Source organism: Pseudophryne corroboree, chromosome 10 (genome assembly GCF_028390025.1).
Source record: "Pseudophryne corroboree isolate aPseCor3 chromosome 10, aPseCor3.hap2, whole genome shotgun sequence".
Lineage (NCBI taxonomy): Eukaryota > Metazoa > Chordata > Amphibia > Anura > Myobatrachidae > Pseudophryne > Pseudophryne corroboree.
Window position 1 is genome coordinate 265,118,792 of NC_086453.1, and position 21,491 is coordinate 265,140,282.

Sequence of the window (21,491 nt, forward strand, 5' to 3'; positions counted from 1 at the left end):
CCTTTACAAACGTCTGGACTTCTGGAAGAGAAGCCAATTCCTTCTGAAAGAAAATCGAGAGGGCCGAAATCTGTACCTTAACAGAGCCTAATTTCAGGCCCATATCCACTCCTGTCTGTAGGAAGTGGAGAAGACGACCCAGATGAAAATCTTCCGTAGGTTCATTCTTGGTCTCACACCAAGACACATACTTTCGCCAGATACGGTGATAATGTTTTACCGTCACCTCCTTCCTAGCCTTTATTAAAGTAGGGATGACCTCTTCCGGAATCCCCTTTTTCGCTAGGATTCGGCGTTCAACCGCCATGCCGTCAAACGTAACCGCGGTAAGTCTTGAAATACACAGGGCCCCTGTTGCAACAGGTCTTCCCTCAGTGGAAGAGGCCAGGGATCTCCTGTGAGCATCTCTTGTAGATCCGAGTACCAGGCCCTTCGAGGCCAGTCTGGGACAACGAGTATCGTCTGTACTCGTCTTCGTCTTATGATCCTCAACACTTTCGTGATGAGAGGAAGAGGAGGAAACACGTAGACCGATTTGAACACCCACGGTGTTACCAAAGCGTCTACTGCTACTGCATGAGGGTCCCGAGACCTGGTGCAATACCTCCGAAGTTTTTTGTTGAGAAGTGACGCCATCATGTCTATTTGAGGAGTTCCCCAAAGACGTGTTACGTCTGCAAAGACTTCTTGATGAAGTCCCCACTCTCCTGAATGGAGATCATGTCTGCTTCCCAGTTGTCCACTCCCGGAATGAAGACAGCCGACAGAGCGCTTACATGAATTTCCGCCCAGCGAAGGATCCTGGTGGCTTCCGCCATCGCGACTCTGCTTCTTGTCCCGCCTTGGCGGTTCACATGAGCCACTGCTGTGACATTGTCTGATTGAATCAGAACTGGTAGGTTTCGAAGAAAACTCTCTGCTTGTCGAAGGCCGTTGTAAATGGTCCTGAGTTCCAACACATTGATGTGTAGACAGGACTCCTGGTCTGACCAAAGACCCTGAAATTTTTTTTCCCTGTGTGACCGCTCCCCATCCTCGGAGGCTCGCGTCCGTGGTAACCAGGATCCAATCCTGAATTCCGAACCTGCGACCCTCCAGGAGGTGAGCACTTTGCAACCACCACAGGAGGGACACTCTGGTACCTGGGGACAGAGTTATTTTCCGATGTAAGTGCAGATGGGACCCGGACCACTTGTCCAGAAGGTCCCATTGAAAAGTCCTTGCATGGAACCTTCCGAAGGGAATGGCCTCGTAGGCTGCCACCATTTTCCCCAGAACTCGAGTGCATTGGTGAACTGACACCCTTTTCGGTTTTAGCAGGTCTCTAACCATGTTCTGGATGTCTTGGGCTTTCTCTATTGGGAGGAAGACCTTCATTTGTTCCGTATCCAGTATCATACCTAGGAACGGTAGTCGAGTTGTCGGAATCAACTGTGACTTCGGTAGATTTAGAATCCAACCGTGTTGCTTGAGCACTCTCAGAGAGAGCGCCACACTGCTCAGCAATTTCTCCCTTGATCTCGCTTTTATCAGGAGATCGTCCAAGTATGGGATAATTATGACTCCATGCTTGCGCAGGACCACCATCATTTCCGCCATTATCTTGGTGAAAATCCTAGGGGCCGTGGAGAGTCCAAACGGCAACGTCTGAAATTGGTAATGACAATCCTGTACAGCGAATCTCAGGTATTCCTGTTGGGGGGCATATATGGGGACATGAAGGTACGCATCCTTTATGTCCAGAGACACCATAAACTCCCCCTCCTCTATGTTGGCTATTATCGCTCTGAGAGATTCCATTTTGAATTTGAATCTTTTTATGTACAGGTTTAGGGATTTCAGATTCAAAATAGGTCTGACCGAACCGTCCGGTTTCGGGACCACAAATAGGGTTGAGTAGTAACCTCTTCCCTGCTGGTGCAGGGGAACCCTGATTATCACTTGCTGTATACACAGCGTTTGAATTGCAGCTAACACTATATCCCTTTCCGATGTGGAAGCTGGTAGGGCCGATTTGAAAAATCGGCGCGGGGGCACCTCCTCGAATTCCAATTTGTAACCCTGGGAAACTATTTCCAACACCCAGGGATTCAGGTCCGAACTGACCCAGGCCTGACTGAAAAGTCGAAGACGTGCCCCCACCGGTGCGGACTCCCTCAGGGGAGCCCCAGCGTCATGCTGTGGGTTTTGGAGCAGCCGGGGAGGACTTTTGTTCCTGGGCACCTGCCGAAGCAGGTGCTCTCTTGCCTCTGCCCTTACCTCTGGCGAGGAAAGAGGATCCCCGACCTCTTTTGGACTTGTGCGACCGAAAGGACTGCATCTGATAGGGTGTTACTTTCTTTTGCTGTTGGGGAATATATGGTAAAACATTTGATTTACCTGCTGTAGCTGTGGAAACCAGGTCCGTCAGCCCATCCCCAAACAATACATCACCCTTATAGGGTAGTACTTCCATATGTTTTTTGGAATCCGCATCACCGGTCCATTGGCGAGTCCATAAGGATCTTCTCACTGAGATAGACATGGCATTGGCCCTAGAAGCTAGCAATCCAATTTGAGCATCCCTCATAAATAAGACTGCGTCTTTAATATGGGCTAGAGTTAAGACTATAGTATCCTTATCCATATTATCAAATTGATCTGTCAGCTCATCTGTCCAAGCTGCAATTGCGCTACATACCCATGCCGACGCAATTGTCGGTCTTAGCACAGCACCCGTATGAGAATAAATACACTTTAAGGTAGTTTCTTGCCTGCGATCTGCAGGGTCCTTAAGGGCTGCTGTGTCAGGAGACGGTAGCGCCACTTTCTTGGACAAGCGCGTCAGGGCCTTGTCCACAGTGGGGGGTGATTCCCAAATCTCCCTGTCCTGCTTAGGGAAGGGGTATGCCATATAAATTCTTTTGGGGATCTGCGGTCTCTTATCCGGAGTCTCCCAAGCTTTTCCAAAGAAATCATTCAATTCATGAGATGTGGGAAAGTTAATAATCTGTTTCTTTTCCTTAAACATGTGTACCCTTGTGTCGGGGACTGAGGGTTCATCCTCAATATGCAACACGTCCCTTATTGCCACAATCATACACTGAATGGTTTTAGTCACCCTAGGGTGCAATTTTACTTCGTCGTAATCGACACTGGAATCAGAATCCGTGTCGGTAGTAGTGTCTTGTGTTAAGGGACGCTTTTGAGACCCCGACGGGCCCTGTGAGTCGGTCCAATCCGAGGATTGACCCCCTGATGTCCCCCCTAAGTCAGCCTTATCAAGCCTTTTATGTAAAGATGCCACACTTGCATTCAACATATGCCACATGTCCATCCAATCTGGAGTCGGCACAACCGACGGGGACACACCACTCATTTGCTCCACCTCCTCCTTGGAGAAGCCTTCCGCCTCAGACATGTCGACACACACGTACCGACACCCCCCACACACAGGGATTAACCTATAAGGGGACAAAACCCCAACAAGGCCCTAAGGAGAGACAGAGAGAGAGTATGCCAGCACACACCAGCGCTTAAAAACACTGGAAAAAATATGACCAGATAGCGCTTTTCTATATACAATATGCCAATTCCCACTCACTGCGTCGCTAAAGTGCCCCCCTCCTCTTTTTTCCAGCCTGTGAGTTCAGCAGGGGAGAGACCAGGGAGCCAGCGTTTTCCTCATGCAGCTTCTGTGGAGAAAATGGCGCTGGTTAGTGCTGAGGATCAAGCCCCGCCCACCCGACGGCGGGCTTCGGTCCCAGTGATTTTTCAATAAAAATGGCGGGCGATCATAGATTTACTGCCTCCGCAGCCTAATCAATCTGCATTTGCCCAAATGCGAGGTTTATTGCTGCCCAGGGCGCCCCCCCCTGAACCCTGCACCCTTCAGTGCTGCTCTGTGTGTGTGTGACTGGGAGCAATGGCGCGCAGCTTACCGCTGCGCGCCTTACCTCATGAAGATCTGATGTCTTCTGCCGCCTAAGATGTCTTCTGCCTTCTATCTTCGGCATCTGTGAGGAGGACGGCGGCGCGGCACCGGGACGAACCCCAGGTGAGACCTGTGTTCCGACTCCCTCTGGAGCTAATGGTGTCCAGTAGCCTTAGAAGCAGTGCCCAACTTGACAAGCCAGCTCTGCTTCTCTCTCCTCGGTCCCACGATGCAGGGAGCCTGTTGCCAACAGGACTCCCTGAAAATAAAAAACCTAACAAAATTCTTCTTCAACAGAAAACTCTGGAGAGCTCTCTGCAGTGCACCCATTCTCCTATGGGCACAAGATCTAACTGAGGTCTGGAGGAGGGGCATAGAGGGAGGAGCCAGTGCACACCCATAGTCAAAGTTCTTTTTAGGTGCCCTATCTCCTGCGGAGCCCGTCTATACCCCATGGTCCTTACGGAGTCCCCAGCATCCTCTAGGACGTAAGAGAAAAAGGGAAAACGTGTCATGTGCGTATTGTTCCAGGGTCATTGGGGAAAAAAGTTATTCAGGTCTAACATGACACATTTATTATAAGCATGTAAAGGTGATTACACAGATTGCCAAGTATTTAGGATTATAGGTGATGGATAACAGCTGCTATAGAGGGACATATAGCAGGGTTACTGAAGACGTCTACACTGTGGTGTGTCCAGTTCTGGCTGATGTCCTGGAAATATGTGAGGCTCTCGCTGAAATACTGAAAAAAAGACAAACATGTACATTACTGCATTAAAACAGGATTTAATATCATGAATACGTGATGGAAGATTACAATGAAATATAATACAATTTATTTTATTTCATATGCGACTGTGCCGCTCCTATCCATGTGCGTGTGAAAGTATTCCTCATCACTATCAGCGCATATTAGCAGCAGCCCTACAGCTGGTGCAAGAGATCTGTCTGAGACCAGGCTGGCCCCTGTGTTATGCTCAGCTCAGCCTAGCCCACAAACCTGCCTACATAGAAACATAATATAGAAACATAGTGCCGGATTCAAATGTGCTCTCCCCATCCCGGCCGCGAACGTGCCTGCTGGTGGTATTCTAATGTTACTGCTGATGGGTGCGACAAGATCATTTCAGCTCACTATCCCTAGAGGTAGTGAGCTGAAAAGCGTGTAAAGAGACCTGTTTGGGCGCCCAAACGGATCTTTTCACGACTGCGCCCATTATATTAGATGGGTTTAGGTGCTTTGCGCGCCTAAACCCGACTGTACCTGGCACGATAGGGGTGAAAATGGGGGACATTTTAATATCGCCCCTCTATCTCCCGTCACTTTAGACGGGAGATAGGGGGCGCATTAACATTTGAATCCGGCCCATAGAATGTGACGGCAGATAAGACCCACTTGTCCCATCTAGTCTGCCCATGAACACACCAGGGTTCATTTTTATTGTCGGGAGCCAATTAACCTATCAGTATATTCTTGGATTATGGGAGGACACCGGAGTATCTGAAGGAATGGCAACAATTTGCCCCCTTCACCCACAATTGAATTCCTCCCTAAGTACCAATGAGGGAAGTGACCAACTCCATATTAATGCATATGGGCCCTCATTCCGAGTTGATCGGTCGCAAGGCGATTTTAGCAGAGTTACACACGATAAGCCGCCGCCTACTGGGAGTGAATCTTAGCTTCATAAAATTGCGACCGATGTATTCGCAATAATGCGATTACTAACTACTTAGCAGTTTCAGAGTAGCTCCAGACTTACTCTGCCTGTGCGATCATTTCAGTGCTTGTCGTTCCTGGTTGACGTCACAAACACACCCAGCGTTCGCCCAGGCACTCCCACCGTTTCCCCGGCCACTCCTGCGTTTTTTCCGGAAACGGTAGCGTTTTCAGCCACACGCCCCTGAAACGCCGTGTTTCCGCCCAGTAACACCCATTTCCTGTCAATCACATTACGTTCGCCGGAGCGAAGAAAAAGCCGTGAGTAAAAATACTTTCTTCATAGTAAAGTTACTTGGCGCAGTCGCAGTGCGAACATTGCGCATGCGTACTAAGCGGATTTTCACTGCGATGCGATGAAAAATACCGAGCGAACAACTCGGAATGAGGGCCCTGGTTCTGGAATGAGATGTTCAACAGTTACATATGGGTGTGATTTTCGGGATGGCCACATAGATTTCGCCATGTAGTACATTTTGAAGAGTACAGTAGAATCAATTTGATTTACCATCTTACCTTGTCTCACAGAGCCATTTTTCCTACAATATCCATCAGAATAGGTGGTTTGGTAATAGTGAGCATACTGTAATAGACAAATCAAGCTTCAGTGGTCTGACACATCTTTCCACGCTGATAGACAATATGGTAGTAGCTATATCAATTTATTGGCCTATCACAGGTGCATGTGAGGGAGGGGTTAATCTAGACAAGAAAACAACAACTTCCCAGCACACTGCAATGGGCCAGCAAGAAAGACATACATCCTACATGATAATAGAAATGCAGAGATTTCAATTACACACATTTGAAAGGTGTCTCTGCTATGGTGGTCCTACACTATATGATAATAGCATCACTTTGGGTCATACAGGTATGTATTTCTAAATTGAGAGCCAACTCATCAGGAGGCATCCCAGGATCCTCCAATATGGCACTACAGCTACTGACCCCCCCATATGCCTCTCAGAACAATGAGACCCAGATTGGTGGTTGCTCTATTAATTTACTGACCTACAGGTGCATGTAAGGAATCGTTCTACACCGTCATATTAATACAACACACTGGGGTAGATTTACTATGGTTTGGTAAAATTACCGAACATCTGCGGCTTTGACCGATAGTTTGAAAAAGGCAATAGGACTGATTGCTAAACCAGGCTTGTTTAGGATTAATCATTATTGCTGTTATAAACTATTGGTCAACGTTGTTGATGATCACCGGCTGTAACAAACCGCTGCACAGTAAAATTACCCAGTTGAATTAAACATAAAAGACCAACTGAATCAAAGCAGCTTGAACTCTTGCCAAGTTACTAACTGCATGGGTTAAATGGTTATCTTGCACGAATGGATGGTATAGCTTGTGAAGAATTAAAGAAGTGATTTTTTAAAAATATATTTAGATGTGAAGCTGTAATAATGGCACTGATTCACATATATAACTAAACTGTTATGGGTATTATCATTATTATGGGGCATTGACTAGATTCAGAGGGGTCTTGTTTACACGGTTACAAAAAATAATAAGAATTTACTTACCGATAATTCTATTTCTCGGAGTCCGTAGTGGATGCTGGGGTTCCTGAAAGGACCATGGGGAATAGCGGCTCCGCAGGAGACAGGGCACAAAAAAGTAAAGCTTTACTAGGTCAGGTGGTGTGCACTGGCTCCTCCCCCCATGACCCTCCTCCAGACTCCAGTTAGGTACTGTGCCCGGACGAGCATACACAATAAGGGAGGCATTTTGAATCCCGGGTAAGACTCATACCAGCCACACCAATCACACCGTACAACTTGTGATCTAAACCCAGTTAACAGTATGACAACAGAAAGGGCCTCTTAAAGATGGCTCCTTAACAATAACCCGAATTAGTTAACAATAACTATGTACAAGTATTGCAGATAATCCGCACTTGGGATGGGCGCCCAGCATCCACTACGGACTCCGAGAAATAGAATTATCGGTAAGTAAATTCTTATTTTCTCTATCGTCCTAAGTGGATGCTGGGGTTCCTGAAAGGACCATGGGGATTATACCAAAGCTCCCAAACGGGCGGGAGAGTGCGGATGACTCTGCAGCACCGAATGAGAGAACTCCAGGTCCTCCTTTGCCAGGGTATCAAATTTGTAAAATTTTACAAACGTGTTCTCCCCCGACCACGTAGCTGCTCGGCAGAGTTGTAATGCCGAGACCCCTCGGGCAGCCGCCCAAGATGAGCCCACCTTCCTTGTGGAGTGGGCTTTTACAGTTTTAGGCTGTGGCAGGCCTGCCACAGAATGTGCAAGTTGAATTGTGTTACAAATCCAACGAGCAATCGACTGCTTAGAAGCAGGTGCGCCCAACTTGTTGGGTGCATACAATATAAACAGCGAGTCAGATTTTCTGACTCCAGCCGTCCTTGCAATGTATATTTTTAAGGCTCTGACAACGTCCAACAACTTGGAGTCCTCCAAGTCGCTAGTGGCCGCAGGCACCACAATAGGTTGGTTCAGATGAAATGCTGATACCACTTTAGGGAGAAAATGCGGACAAGTCCGCAGTTCTGCCCTATCCGAATGGAAGATTAGATAAGGACTTTTATAAGATAAAGCCGCCAATTCAGATACTCTCCTGGCAGAGGCCAGGGCTAGTAACATAGTCACTTTCAATGTGAGATATTTCAAATCCACCTTTTTCAATGGTTCAAACCAATGGGATTTGAGGAAATCTAAAACTACATTTAGATCCCACGGTGCCACCGGAGGCACCACAGGAGGCTGTATATGCAGTACTCCCTTGACAAAAGTCTGGACCTCAGGGACAGAGGCCAATTCTTTTTGGAAGAATATTGACAGGGCCGAAATTTGAACCTTAATGGATCCCAATTTGAGACCCATAGATAATCCTGATTGCAGGAAATGTAGGAAACGACCCAGTTGGAATTCCTCCGTCGGAACCCTCCGATCCTCGCACCACGCTACATATTTTCGCCAAATGCGGTGATAATGTTTCACGGTGACTTCCTTCCGTGCCTTAATCAAGGTAGGAATGACTTCTTCTGGAATGCCTTTCCCTTTTAGGATCTGGCGTTCAACCGCCATGCCGTCAAACGCAGCCGCGGTAAGTCTTGAAAAAGACAGGGACCCTGCTGTAGCAGGTCCCTTCTCAGAGGTAGAGGCCACGGTTCGTCCGTGAGCATCTCTTGAAGTTCCGGATACCAAGTCCTTCTCGGCCAATCCGGAACCACTAGTATTGTTCTTACTCTTCTTTGCCGTATGATCTTCAATACCTTTGGTATGAGCGGCAGAGGAGGAAACACATACACTGACTGGTACACCCAAGGAGTTACCAGTGCGTCCACAGCTATTGCCTGTGGATCTCTTGACCTGGCGCAATATTTGTCCAGTTTCTTGTTGAGGCGAGACGCCATCATGTCTACAATTGGTCTTTCCCAACGGTCTATTAACATGTTGAAGACTTCTGGATGTAGACCCCACTCTCCCGGATGAAGATCGTGTCTGCTGAGGAAGTCTGCTTCCCAGTTGTCCACGCCCGGGATGAACACTGCTGACAGTGCTATCACGTGATTCTCCGCCCAGCGAAGAATCTTGGCAGCTTCTGCCATTGCACTCCTGCTTCTTGTGCCGCCCTGCCTGTTTACATGGGCGACCGCCGTGATGTTGTCCGACTGAATCAACACCGGCTTTCCTTGCAGGAGAAGTTCCGCCTGGCTTAGAGCATTGTAGATTGCTCTTAGTTCCAGAATGTTTATGTGAAGAGACTTTTCCAGACTCGTCCATACTCCCTGGAAGTTTCTTCCTTGTGTGACTGCTCCCCAGCCTCTCAGGCTGGCGTCCGTGGTCACCAGGATCCAATCCTGAATGCCGAATCTGCGGCCTTCTAATAGGTGAGCCTTCTGCAACCACCACAGAAGTGACACCCTTGTCTTTGGTGACAGGGTTATTCGCAGGTGCATCTGCAGATGCGACCCTGACCATTTGTCCAACAGATCCCTTTGGAATATTCTTGCATGGAATCTGCCGAATGGAATTGCTTCGTAAGAAGCCACCATTTTTCCCAGGACTCTTGTGCATTGATGTACTGACACTTTTCCTGGTTTTAGGAGGTTCCTGACCAGATCGGATAACTCCTTGGCTTTTTCCTCTGGAAGGAAAACCTTTTTCTGAACCGTGTCCAGAATCATTCCTAGGAACAGCAGACGAGTTGTCGGGATTAAATGGGATTTTGGAATATTCAGAATCCACCCGTGTTGTCTTAGCACCTCTTGAGATAGTGCTAAAGCTGTCTCCAGCTGTTCTCTGGACCTTGCCCTTATTAGGAGATCGTCCAAGTATGGGATAACTAATACGCCTTTTCTTCGAAGAAGAATCATCATCTCGGCCATTACCTTGGTAAAGACCCGAGGCGCCGTGGACAATCCGAACGGCAGCGTCTGAAACTGATAGTGACAGTTTTGAACAATGAACCTGAGGTACCCCTGGTGTGCGGGGTAAATCGGAACGTGTAGATACGCATCCTTGATGTCCAAGGATACCATAAAGTCCCCTTCTTCCAGGTTCGCTATCACTGCTCTGAGTGACTCCATCTTGAACTTGAACTTTTTTATGTAGAGGTTCAAGGACTTCAGATTTAGAATAGGCCTTACCGAGCCATCCGGCTTCGGTACCACAAATAGAGTGGAATAATACCCCTTTCCTTGTTGTAATAGGGGTACTTTGACTATCACCTGCTGAGCGTACAGCTTGTGAATGGCTTCCAACACCCTCTCCCTTTCGGAAGAGACGGTTGGTAAGGCAGACTTCAGGAAACGATGAGGAGGATCCGTCTCTAATTCCAACCTGTACCCCTGAGATATTATCTGCAGGATCCAGGGGTCTACCTGCGAGTGAGCCCACTGCGCGCTGTAATTTTTGAGACGGCCCCCCACTGTCCCCGAGTCCGCTTGAGAGGCCCCAGCGTCATGCTGAGGTTTTTGCAGGAGCCGGGGAGGGCTTCTGTTCCTGGGAAGGAGCTGCCTGTTGGTGTCTCTTCCCTCTTCCTCTGCCTCGTGGCAGGTACGACAAGCCCTTTGCTCTCTTATTTTTGTAGGAGCGAAAAGGCTGCGGTTGAAAGGTCGGTGCCTTTCTCTGTTGGGGAGTGACTTGAGGTAAAAAAGTGGATTTCCCGGCAGTAGCCGTGGCCACCAAGTCTGATAGACCAACTCCAAATAACTCCTCCCCTTTATACGGCAAAACCTCCATGTGACGTTTTGAATCCGCATCGCCTGTCCACTGTCGTGTCCATAAGGCTCTTCTGGCTGAAATGGACATAGCACTCACCCGAGATGCCAGTGTGCAAATATCCCTCTGTGCATCGCGCATATAGATAAATGCATCCTTTATTTGTTCTAACGACAGTAAAACATTGTCCCTATCTAGGGTATCAATATTTTCAATCAGGGATTCTGACCAAACTACTCCAGCACTGCACATCCAGGCAGTTGCTATAGCTGGTCGTAGTATAACACCTGCATGTGTGTATATATTCTTTTGAATAACTTCCATCTTTCTATCTGATGGATCCTTAAGTGCGGCCGTCTCAGGAGAGGGTAACGCCACTTGTTTGGATAAGCGTGTGAGCGCCTTGTCCACCTTAGGGGGTGTTTCCCAGCGCGCCCTAACCTCTGGCGGGAAAGGGTATAATGCCAATAACTTTTTTGAAATTATCAACTTTTTATCGGGAGCAACCCACGCTTCATCACACACGTCATTTAATTCTTCTGATTCAGGAAAAACTGTTTGTAGTTTTTTCACACCATACATAATACCCTGTTTTACGGTATCTGTAGTATCAGCTAAATGTAACGTCTCCTTCATTGCCAAAATCATATAACGTGTGGCCCTACTGGAAAATACGTTTGAATTTCTACCGTCGTCACTGGAATCAGTGCCCGTGTCTGGGTCTGTGTCGACCGACTGAGGCAAAGGGCGTTTTACAGCCCCTGACGGTGTTTGAGGCGCCTGGACAGGCATTAATTGATTGTCCGGCCGCCTCATGTCCTCAACTGACTGTTTAAGGGAAGATAAACCATCACGTAATTCCACAAATAAAGGCATCCATTCTGGTGTCGACCCCCTGGGGGGTGACATCTGCATATTTGGCAATTGCTCCGCCTCCACACCAATATCGTCCTCATACATGTCGACACCACGTACCGACACACACCGCAAACTCACAGGGAATGCTCTAATGAAGACAGGACCCACTAGCCCTTTTGGGGAGACAGAGGGAGAGTCTGCCAGCACACACCACAAAGCGCTATATATACAAGGGATATCCTTATATTAAGTGCTCCCTTATAGCTGCTTTAATATATATATATATAGCCATTAATGTGCCCCCCCTCTCTGTCGTTCGGGCACAAAATCTAACTGGAGTCTGGAGGAGGGTCATGGGGGGAGGAGCCAGTGCACACCACCTGACCTAGTAAAGCTTTACTTTTTTGTGCCCTGTCTCCTGCGGAGCCGCTATTCCCCATGGTCCTTTCAGGAACCCCAGCATCCACTTAGGACGATAGAGAAAACTGTATAATAACTTTATCAGTATCATGCATAAATCATATACGTCCCAAAAGTGAGAGGTACGCTTATCACTATTGTGACCGATTATTGCAACATCTGTCTGTGTAAACACCAAACAGGTGGTAATCTTAGTATTTATTAGAACATTGCTCATAAATCAGTCCCTGGCCTATAGTCATGCTGAAACCAGCATTTGTTAGATTAGCACCAGGGTCGGACAGGCCCACAGGGGTACCTGGGAAACCACTGGTAGGCCCCCCCTGCCTGAGGGCCCACTCCTTCCTCTAGGGATCAGGTTCCAGACTGTGCACTTGTTTTATACATGGTAGATATGTTGCATTACACTGCACTAAACTATTGTGTATTTCAAGCCTCTGTGGAGGCTGGCCACACCCCCTTTGTAAGCTGGCCACACCCCTAAGTATGGGCCCGTATCACTGCATTCCCCTGGTGGGCCCTTCATGCCCCAGTCCGACACTGATTAGCACTATAGGCATTCAGCTGGACCATGCCACCAGACTTATCTTAGCTCAGTCACAATAGATTTTGCCATCAATACCTGAGACGGAAGTGGCTTCCTTTCTTCTAGTTTACACAGGTCATAACGTTCCTGATTCCAGTTTCCAATGAGAGTTTTGTTGGAGTAAGCGTTCTCTTTGGTTGTGCACCTCCAGCCATATTGTTTGAGTTTAGCATCAGATGTACAGTCTATCCATACCTCCCCATGTCCATCTGCTTTTAGATCTGAATAAAATAATGACATTCTGCAGAAGAAAAATAATGTAAGTAAATAAGAAAATAGTTTTTATATATAAACACACAGCACTGTTACCCAACTGACTTTTAATTACTGATGAGTCATTAATGCTACTTCAAAACATATACAGATAATACATCGATTATCCGACACCTGATGCTCCGGCACCATTTTTAATCCAGACACATCAGGTACTGGGGGGCTTAGTTAAGCTGCGGGAGAGTTTAGTTCGGCTGCAGGAGAGTTTAGTTAGGCTGGGCTGTGTGAAGGCTTAGTTAGGCTGCAGGAGGGCTTAGTTAGGCTGTGGGGAGGGCTTAGTTAGGCTGAGGGAGGGCTTAGTTAGGTTGTGGGGAGGGCTTAGTTAGGCTGTGGGGAGGGCTTAGTTAGGCTGTGGGGAGGGCTTAGTTAGGCTGTGGGGAGGGCTTAGTTAGGCTGCGGGGAGAGCTTAGTTAGGCTGCGGGAGGCTTAGTTAGGCTGTGGGGAGGGCTTAGTTAGGCTGTGGGGAGGGCTTAGTTAGGCTGTGGGGAGGGCTTAGTTAGGCTAGGGGAGGGCTTAGGCTAGGGGAGGGCTTAGTTAGGCTGGGGGAGGGCTTAGTTAGGCTGTGGGGAGGGCTTAGTTAGGCTGCGGGAGGCTTAGTTAGACTTCAGGGAGGGCTTAGTTAGACTTCAGGGAGGGCTTAGTTAGACTTCAGGGAGGGCTTAGTTAGACTTCAGGGAGGGCTTAGTTAGACTTCAGGGAGGGCTTAGTTAGGCTGCGGGAGGCTTAGTTAGGCTGTGGGGAGGGCTTAGTTAGGCTGTGGGGAGGGCTTAGTTAGGCTGTGGGGAGGGCTTAGTTAGGCTGTGGGGAGGGCTTAGTTAGGCTGTGGGGAGAGCTTAGTTAGGCTAGGGGAGGGCTTAGTTAGACTGTGGGGAGGGCTTAGTTAGGCTAGGGGAGGGCTTAGTTAGGCTAGGGGAGGGCTTAGTTAGGCTAGGGGAGGGCTTAGTTAGGCTGCGGGAGGCTTAGTTAGGCTGCGGGAGGCTTAGTTAGGCTATGGGGAGGGCTTAGTTAGACTAGGGGAGGGCTTAGTTAGGCTGCGGGAGGCTTAGTTAGGCTGTGGGGAGGGCTTAGTTAGGCTGTGGGGAGGGCTTAGTTAGGCTGTGGGGAGAGCTTAGTTAGGCTAGGGGAGGGCTTAGGCTGGGGGAGGGCTTAGTTAGGCTGTGGGGAGGGCTTAGTTAGGCTAGGGGAGGGCTTAGGCTGCGGGAGGCTTAGTTAGGCTGTGGGGAGGGCTTAGTTAGGCTGTGGGGAGGGCTTAGTTAGGCTGTGGGGAGGGCTTAGTTAGGCTGTGGGGAGAGCTTAGTTAGGCTGTGGGGAGATCTTAGTTAGGCTAGGGGAGGGCTTAGTTAGGCTGCGGGGAGGGCTTAGTTAGGCTGCGGGAGGCTTAGTTAGGCTGTGGGGAGGGCTTAGTTAGACTTCAGGGAGGGCTTAGTTAGGCTGCGGGAGGCTTAGTTAGGCTGTGGGGAGGGCTTAGTTAGACTTCAGGGAGGGCTTAGTTAGGCTGCAAGAAGGTTTAGTTAGACTGTGAGAGGGTTTAGTTAGGCTGCAGGGAGGGCATAGTTAGGTTGCGGGGAGGGCATAGTTAGGCTGTGGGAGATTTAGGTGCTGCAGGGGGGCAGTTAGGCTGCGAGAGGGCTGCAGGGTAGAATTAGGCTGCGGTGGTGGGGGGTAGGGAGTCAAGATGTCACCGATAATCCAGCAAAACGGGTAGTCCGGCACAGTGATGGAACCAAGTGCCAGATTATTGGTGTTGTACCTGGATTTATATACATACACTCACACATATATGTAATGATTGCATAATTCTACCTGACTGTTCTGATAAGGTCCATCTACTGTAAAGCTGGAATCAATAATTAAGAGAATTATAAGCCAATGTGATGTCACACCGCAGCGCCACCTAGCCGGATCACGGGAACAATCACTGCACCATGAGGCTTATGTCCTCTCTATATAAGGTACGTCTATTGCACTTTGTATTTTTTATGCACCTGATGAAAAGGCTTACATGCCTTGAAACGTTGTGTGAATATTTATATAAATATTTTTGTATTTTTTATTTTTATTGTTAGTTTGTATTTTTTCTGTATTGAAGTAATGAGCCTCTGCTGCTCCCAATGATCTATCTACATAGGGCTCGAGTACATGGGTCCTGCAAGTGTGTTTTACAGCTGACTCCGCGACTTGGTTAAACTATCTATACAGAGAAGAACCTAGTGCCACAAAATAGAGACTCTTTGCTCAGTGAAATCTATAGAGACAGTGAGGTGGTTTAAAAGGGATAATAACAAAGAGGTAGGAGGGCCCTGCTGGCAAGCTTGCGATAACTTCACTTACACTTCCAGGGACACATTGTCTTGTCAGCGCTGCTTCTACCTTCAGTTCTGGTTTAGAAATAACATATTAATGTGTCAGTAACAATCCTAGCCGTCAGCAATTTTATTTTGTAAAATAATGCCAGTAAACAATGTGACGGCAGATAAGAATGTTAAGGAAATTAAGCAATTTATAGAATCTATTCTGTCTTTTTAATATCATTTAATACTTAACAGACATTATTATGTAATATGTTTTTCTGATAAAGAATGTAGGTTCGTGACAAGAACTTGCTTTACTTTGCTAAGTCACCCTAGTCTTGCTGACTTGTGTCATGTGCCCAAGCCAGGACCAGATGGTGTTCGATAAGGAGGAACGGGCCTCAAGGCCTGCTATGATTGGTCCAAGCTTGGGTGGAGCAATTCTTTGTAATATGCAATATTAGGGGCCATCTTTGCCATGTTCGGAAGGCAGATTGAGCTCTCTTGTAAAATTACTTGTAAGTGCATGCTGACTGTCACTTTATTGTAATCTTGCTCTGCCATTATCAATATAAACTTTGAATTTGACCACAACTGTTCATGTTATTTTTTTCCACAACAAGAACCACTTGGCCCATCTAGCCTGTACTAAACACATGCACACACACACGCATACCTCCCAACTATTCCGATTTAGGCGGGACAGCCCTGCTTTTCAGGCATTGTACCAGTGTCCTGCCCACGGGGCGTGGTGTCCTGCAGTGTGTGTGTATGTGAGGGGAGGTCAGGAGGCCCCCTCTCGCTGACAAAGATAGGGCCTTGTGATTGCAGCACTGCTCGTGAGGCCGCACCACCAATCTCCGGGTGTGTTCTTTCGAACTGCACAGCTGTCCTTCTTCACCACGGCCAAAGGGGTGGGGTTTTGGACAAGTATGCACTAGGGTTAATTTTTGTAGGGAACCAATCAGTATATTTTTGGATTGTGGAAGGAAACTGTAGTACATGGAGACTATGCTACCTCCACACGGTTAGGGCCATGGTGGCAGTTGAATTTCACCAAATTTGGGTTAAAAATGTTTAAAAAACACACAAAAAATGTTTTTCGTGTCTGACTTTTGACCCTGCCGGACTTTTGACCCTGCCGGACTTTTGACCCTGCCGGACTTTTGACTGTTGACCATATGGTGTCTACATAATGACTGTCTATCTTTTAACTGTCTATGTGCTATACCGCACCCCTTTTAGGGGGGGGCATTTTCAGGATTTATACTGACTCCTCTCCTTTACAGGTGTTTTTTTATTTAATTTGTTATTCACATGGATTATTCCAACATCTATATGCCTTACAGCGGGATGTACTAAGGGCAAAAATTCGTGCAAAACTCAGAAAAATAAGAATTTACTCACCGATAATTCTATTTCTCGTAGTCCGTAGTGGATGCTGGGGACTCCGTAAGGACCATGGGGAATAGACGGCTCCGCAGGAGACTGGGCACACTAAAAGAAAGATTTGGTACTACCTGGTGTGCACTGGCTCCTCCCTCTATGCCCCTCCTCCAGACCTCAGTTAGGATACTGTGCCCGGAAGAGCTGACACAATAAGGAAGGATTTTGAATCCCGGGTAAGACTCATACCAGCCACTCCAATCACACCGTATAACTCGTGATATTTTACCCAGTTAACAGTATGAATAACAACTGAGCCTCTCAACAGATGGCTCAACAATAACCCTTTAGTTAGGCAATAACTATATACAAGTATTGCAGACAATCCGCACTTGGGATGGGCGCCCAGCATCCACTACGGACTACGAGAAAATAAGAATTTACTTACCGATAATTCTATTTCTCGGAGTCCGTAGTGGATGCTGGGGTTCCTGAAAGGACCATGGGGAATAGCGGCTCCGCAGGAGACAGGGCACAAAAAGTAAAGCTTTAGGATCAGGTGGTGTGCACTGGCTCCTCCCCCTATGACCCTCCTCCAAGCCTCAGTTAGGATACTGTGCCCGGACGAGCGTACACAATAAGGAAGGATTTATGAATCCCGGGTAAGACTCATACCAGCCACACCAATCACACTGTAAAACCTGTGATCTGAACCCAGTTAACAGTATGATAACAGCGGAGCCTCTGAAAGATGGCTCACAACAATAATAACCCGATTTTTGTAACTATGTACAAGTATTGCAGATAATCCGCACTTGGGATGGGCGCCCAGCATCCACTACGGACTCCGAGAAATAGAATTATCGGTAAATAAATTCTTATTTTCTCTATCGTCCTAGTGGATGCTGGGGTTCCTGAAAGGACCATGGGGATTATACCAAAGCTCCCAAACGGGCGGGAGAGTGCGGATGACTCTGCAGCACCGAATGAGAGAACTCCAGGTCCTCCTTAGCCAGGTTATCAAATTTGTAGGATTTTACAAACGTGTTTGCCCCTGACTAAATAGCCGCTCGGCAAAGTTGTAAAGCCGAGACCCCTCGGGCAGCCGCCCAAGATGAGCCCACCTTCCTTGTGGAATGGGCATTTACATATTTTGGCTGTGGCAGGCCTGCCACAGAATGTGCAAGCTGAATTGTATTACACATCCAACTAGCAAAAGTCTGCTTAGAAGCAAGAGCACCCAGTTTGTTGGGTGCATACAGGATAACAGCAAGTCAGTTTTCCCGACTCCAGCCGTCCTGGAACCTATATTTTCAGGGCCCTGACCACATCTAGCAACTTGGAGTCCTCCAAGTCCCTAGTAGGCGCAAGACACCACAATAAGCTGGTTCAGGTGAAACACTGACACCACCTTAGGGAGAGAACTGGGGACGAGTCCGCAGCTCTGCCCTGTCCGAATGGACAAACAGATATGGGCTTTTTTGAGAAAAAAACCACCAATTTGACACTCGCCTGGTCCAGGCCAGGTCCAAGAGCATGTTCACTTTTCATGTGAGATGCTTCAAATCCACAGATTTGACTGGTTTTAAACCAATGTGTTTTGAGGAATCCCAGAACTACGTTGAGATCCCACAGTGCCACTGGAGGCACAAAAGGGGGTTGTATATGCAATACTCCCTTGACAAACTTCTGGACTTCAGGAACTGAAGCCAATTCTTTCTGGAAGAAAAATCGACAGGGCCGAAATTTGAACCTTAATGGACCCCAATTTGAGGCCCATAGACACTCCTGTTTGCAGGAAATGCAGGAATCGACCGAGTTGAAATTTCTTCGTGGGGCCTTCCTGGCCTCACACCACGCAACATATTTTCGCCACATGTGGTGATAATGTTGTGCGGTCACCTCCTTTCTGGCTTTGACCAGGGTAGGAATGACCTCTTCCTGAATGCCTTTTCCCTTAGGATCCGGCGTTCCACCGCCATGCCGTCAAACGCAGCTGCGGTAAGTCTTGGAACAGACATGGTACTTGCTGAAACAAGTCCCTTCTTAGCGGCAGAGGCCATAAGTCCTCTGTGAGCATCTCTTGAAGTTCCGGGTACCAAGTCCTTCTTGGCCAATCCGGAGCCATGAGTATAGTTCTTACTCCTCTACGTCTTATAATTCTCAGTACCTTAGGTATGAAAAGCAGAGGATGGAACACATACACCGACTGGTACACCCACGGTGTTACCAGAACGTCCACAGCTATTGCCTGAGGGTCTCTTAACCTGGCGCAATACCTGTCCCGTTTTTTGTTCAGACGGGACGCCATCATGTCCACCTTTGGTAATTCCCAACGGTTTACAATCATGTGGAAAACTTCCCCATGAAGTTCCCACTCTGCCGGGTGGAGGTCGTGCCTACTGAGGAAGTCTGCTTCCCAGTTTCCATTCCCGGAATGAAACACTGCTGACAGTGCTATCACATGATTTTCCGCCCAGCGAAAATTCCTTGCAGTTTTTGCCACTGCCCTCCTGCTTCTTGTGCCGCCCTGTCTATTTACGTGGGCGACTGCCGTGATGTTTTATCCCACTGGATCAATACCGGCTGACCTTGAAGCAGAGGTCTTGCTAAGCTTAGAGCATTATAAATTTACCCTTAGCTATATTTATGTGGAGAAAAGTCTCCAGACTTGATCACACTCCCTGGAAATTTTTTCCTTGTGTGACTGCTCCCCAGCCTCTCGGGCTGGCCTCCGTGGTCACCAACATCCAAAACTGAATGCCGAATCTGCGGCCCTCTAGAAGATGAGCACTCTGTAACCACCACAGGAGAGACACCCTTGTCCTTGGATATAGGGTTATCCGCTGATGCATCTGAAGATGCGATCCGGACCATTTGTCCAGCAGATCCCACTGAAAAGTTCTTGCATGAAATCTGCCGACTGGAATTGCTTCGAAGGAAGTCACCATTTTTTTTACCATGGCCCTTGTGCAATGATGCACTGATTTTAGGAGGTTCCTGACTAGCTCGGATAACTCCCTGGCTTTCTCTTCCGGGAGAAACACCTTTTTCTGGACTGTGTCCAGAATCATCCCTAAGCACAGGAGACTTGTTGTCGGGATCAGCTGCGATTTTGGAATATTTAGAATCCACCCCTGCTGTTGTAACAGTATCCGAGATAGTGCTACTCCGACCTCCAACTGTTCCCTGGACTTTGCCCTTATCAGGAGATCGTCCAAGTAAGGGATAATTAAGACGCCTTTTCTTCGAAGAAGAACCATCATTTCGGCCATTACCTTGGTAAAGACCCGGGGTGCCGTGGACAATCCAAACGGCAGCGTCTGAAACTGATAGTGACAGTTCTGTACCACGAACCTGAGGTACCCTTAGTGATAAGGGCAAATTTGGGACATGGAGGTAAGCATCCCTGATGTCTCGGGACACCATATAGTCCCCTTCTTCCCGGTTCGTTATCACTGCTCTGAGTGACTCCATCTTGATTTGAACCTTTGTAAGTGTTCAAATTTTTTTAGATTTAGAATAGGTCTCACCTAGCCTTCTGGCTTCAGTACCACAATATAGTGTGGAATAATACCCCTTTTCTTGTTGTAGGAGGGGTAATTTAATTATCACCTGCTGGGAATACAGCTCGTGAATTGTTTCCCATACTGCCTCCTTGTCGGAGGGAGACCTTGGTAAAGCAGACTTCAGGAGCCTGCGCAGGGGAAACGTCTCGACATTCCAATCTGTACCCCTGGGATACTACTTGTAGGATCCAGGGGTCCTGTACGGTCTCAGCGTCATGCTGAGAGCTTGTCAGAAGCGGTGGAACGCTTCTGTTCCTGGGAATGGGCTGCCTGCTGCAGTCTTCTTCCCTTTCCTCTATCCCTGGGCAGATATGACTCTTATAGGGACGAAAGGACTGAAGCTGAAAAGACGGTGTCTTTTTCTGCAGAGATGTGACTTAGGGTAAAAAACGGTGGATTTTCCAGCAGTTGCCGTGGCCACCAGGTCCGATGGACCGACCCCAAATAACTCCTCTTCCTTTATACGGCAATACACCTTTGTGCCGTTTGGAATCTGCATCACCTGACCACTGTCGTGTCCATAAACATCTTCTGGCAGATATGGACATCGCACTTACTCTTGATGCCAGAGTGCAAATATCCCTCTGTGCATCTCGCATATATAGAAATGCATCCTTTAAATGCTCTATAGTCAATAAAATACTGTCCCTGTCAAGGGTATCAATATTTTTAGTCAGGGAATCCGACCAAGCCACCCCAGCTCTGCACATCCAGGCTGAGGCGATCGCTGGTCGCAGTATAACACCAGTATGTGTGTATATACTTTTTATGATATTTTCCAGCCTCCTGTCAGCTGGCTCCTTGAGGACGGCCCTATCTATAGACGGTACCGCCACTTGTTCTGATAAGCGTGTGAGCGCCTTATCCACCCTAAGGGGTGTTTCCCAACGCGCCCTAACTTCTGGCGGGAAAGGGTATACCGCCCATATTTTCTATCGGGGGGAACCCACGCATCATCACACACTTCATTTAATTTATCTGATTCAGGAAAAACTACGGTAGTTTTTTCACATCCCACATAATACCCTCTTTTGTGGTACTTGTAGTATCAGAAATATGTAACACCTCCTTCATTGCCCTTAACGTGTGGCCCTAATAAGGAATACGTTTGTTTATTCACCGTCGACACTGGATTCAGTGTCCCTGTCTGTGTCTGTGTCGACCGACTAAAGTAAACGGGCGTTTTAAAACCCCTGACGGTGTTTTTGAGACGTCTGGACCGGTACTAATTGTTTGTCGGCCGTCTCATGTC

At 47.8% G+C, this 21,491-nt stretch overlaps 1 protein-coding gene across 1 annotated transcript in view; it reads right to left on the reverse strand.

Annotated features, from left to right (window-relative positions):
- Window positions 1-4,462: 4,462 nt before the first annotated feature.
- Window positions 4,463-21,491, reverse strand: part of CFAP68 (cilia and flagella associated protein 68) — a 47,076-nt gene continuing 30,047 nt past the window's right edge. The window contains exons 2-4 of the mRNA XM_063943250.1: window positions 12,757-12,961; window positions 6,153-6,219; window positions 4,463-4,658 (exon numbers count right to left, since the gene is read on the reverse strand). Of these exons, the coding sequence (XP_063799320.1) occupies window positions 4,582-4,658; window positions 6,153-6,219; window positions 12,757-12,961 (349 nt within the window). The 3' untranslated portion in view covers window positions 4,463-4,581. The remainder of the gene's footprint in view (window positions 4,659-6,152; window positions 6,220-12,756; window positions 12,962-21,491) is intronic.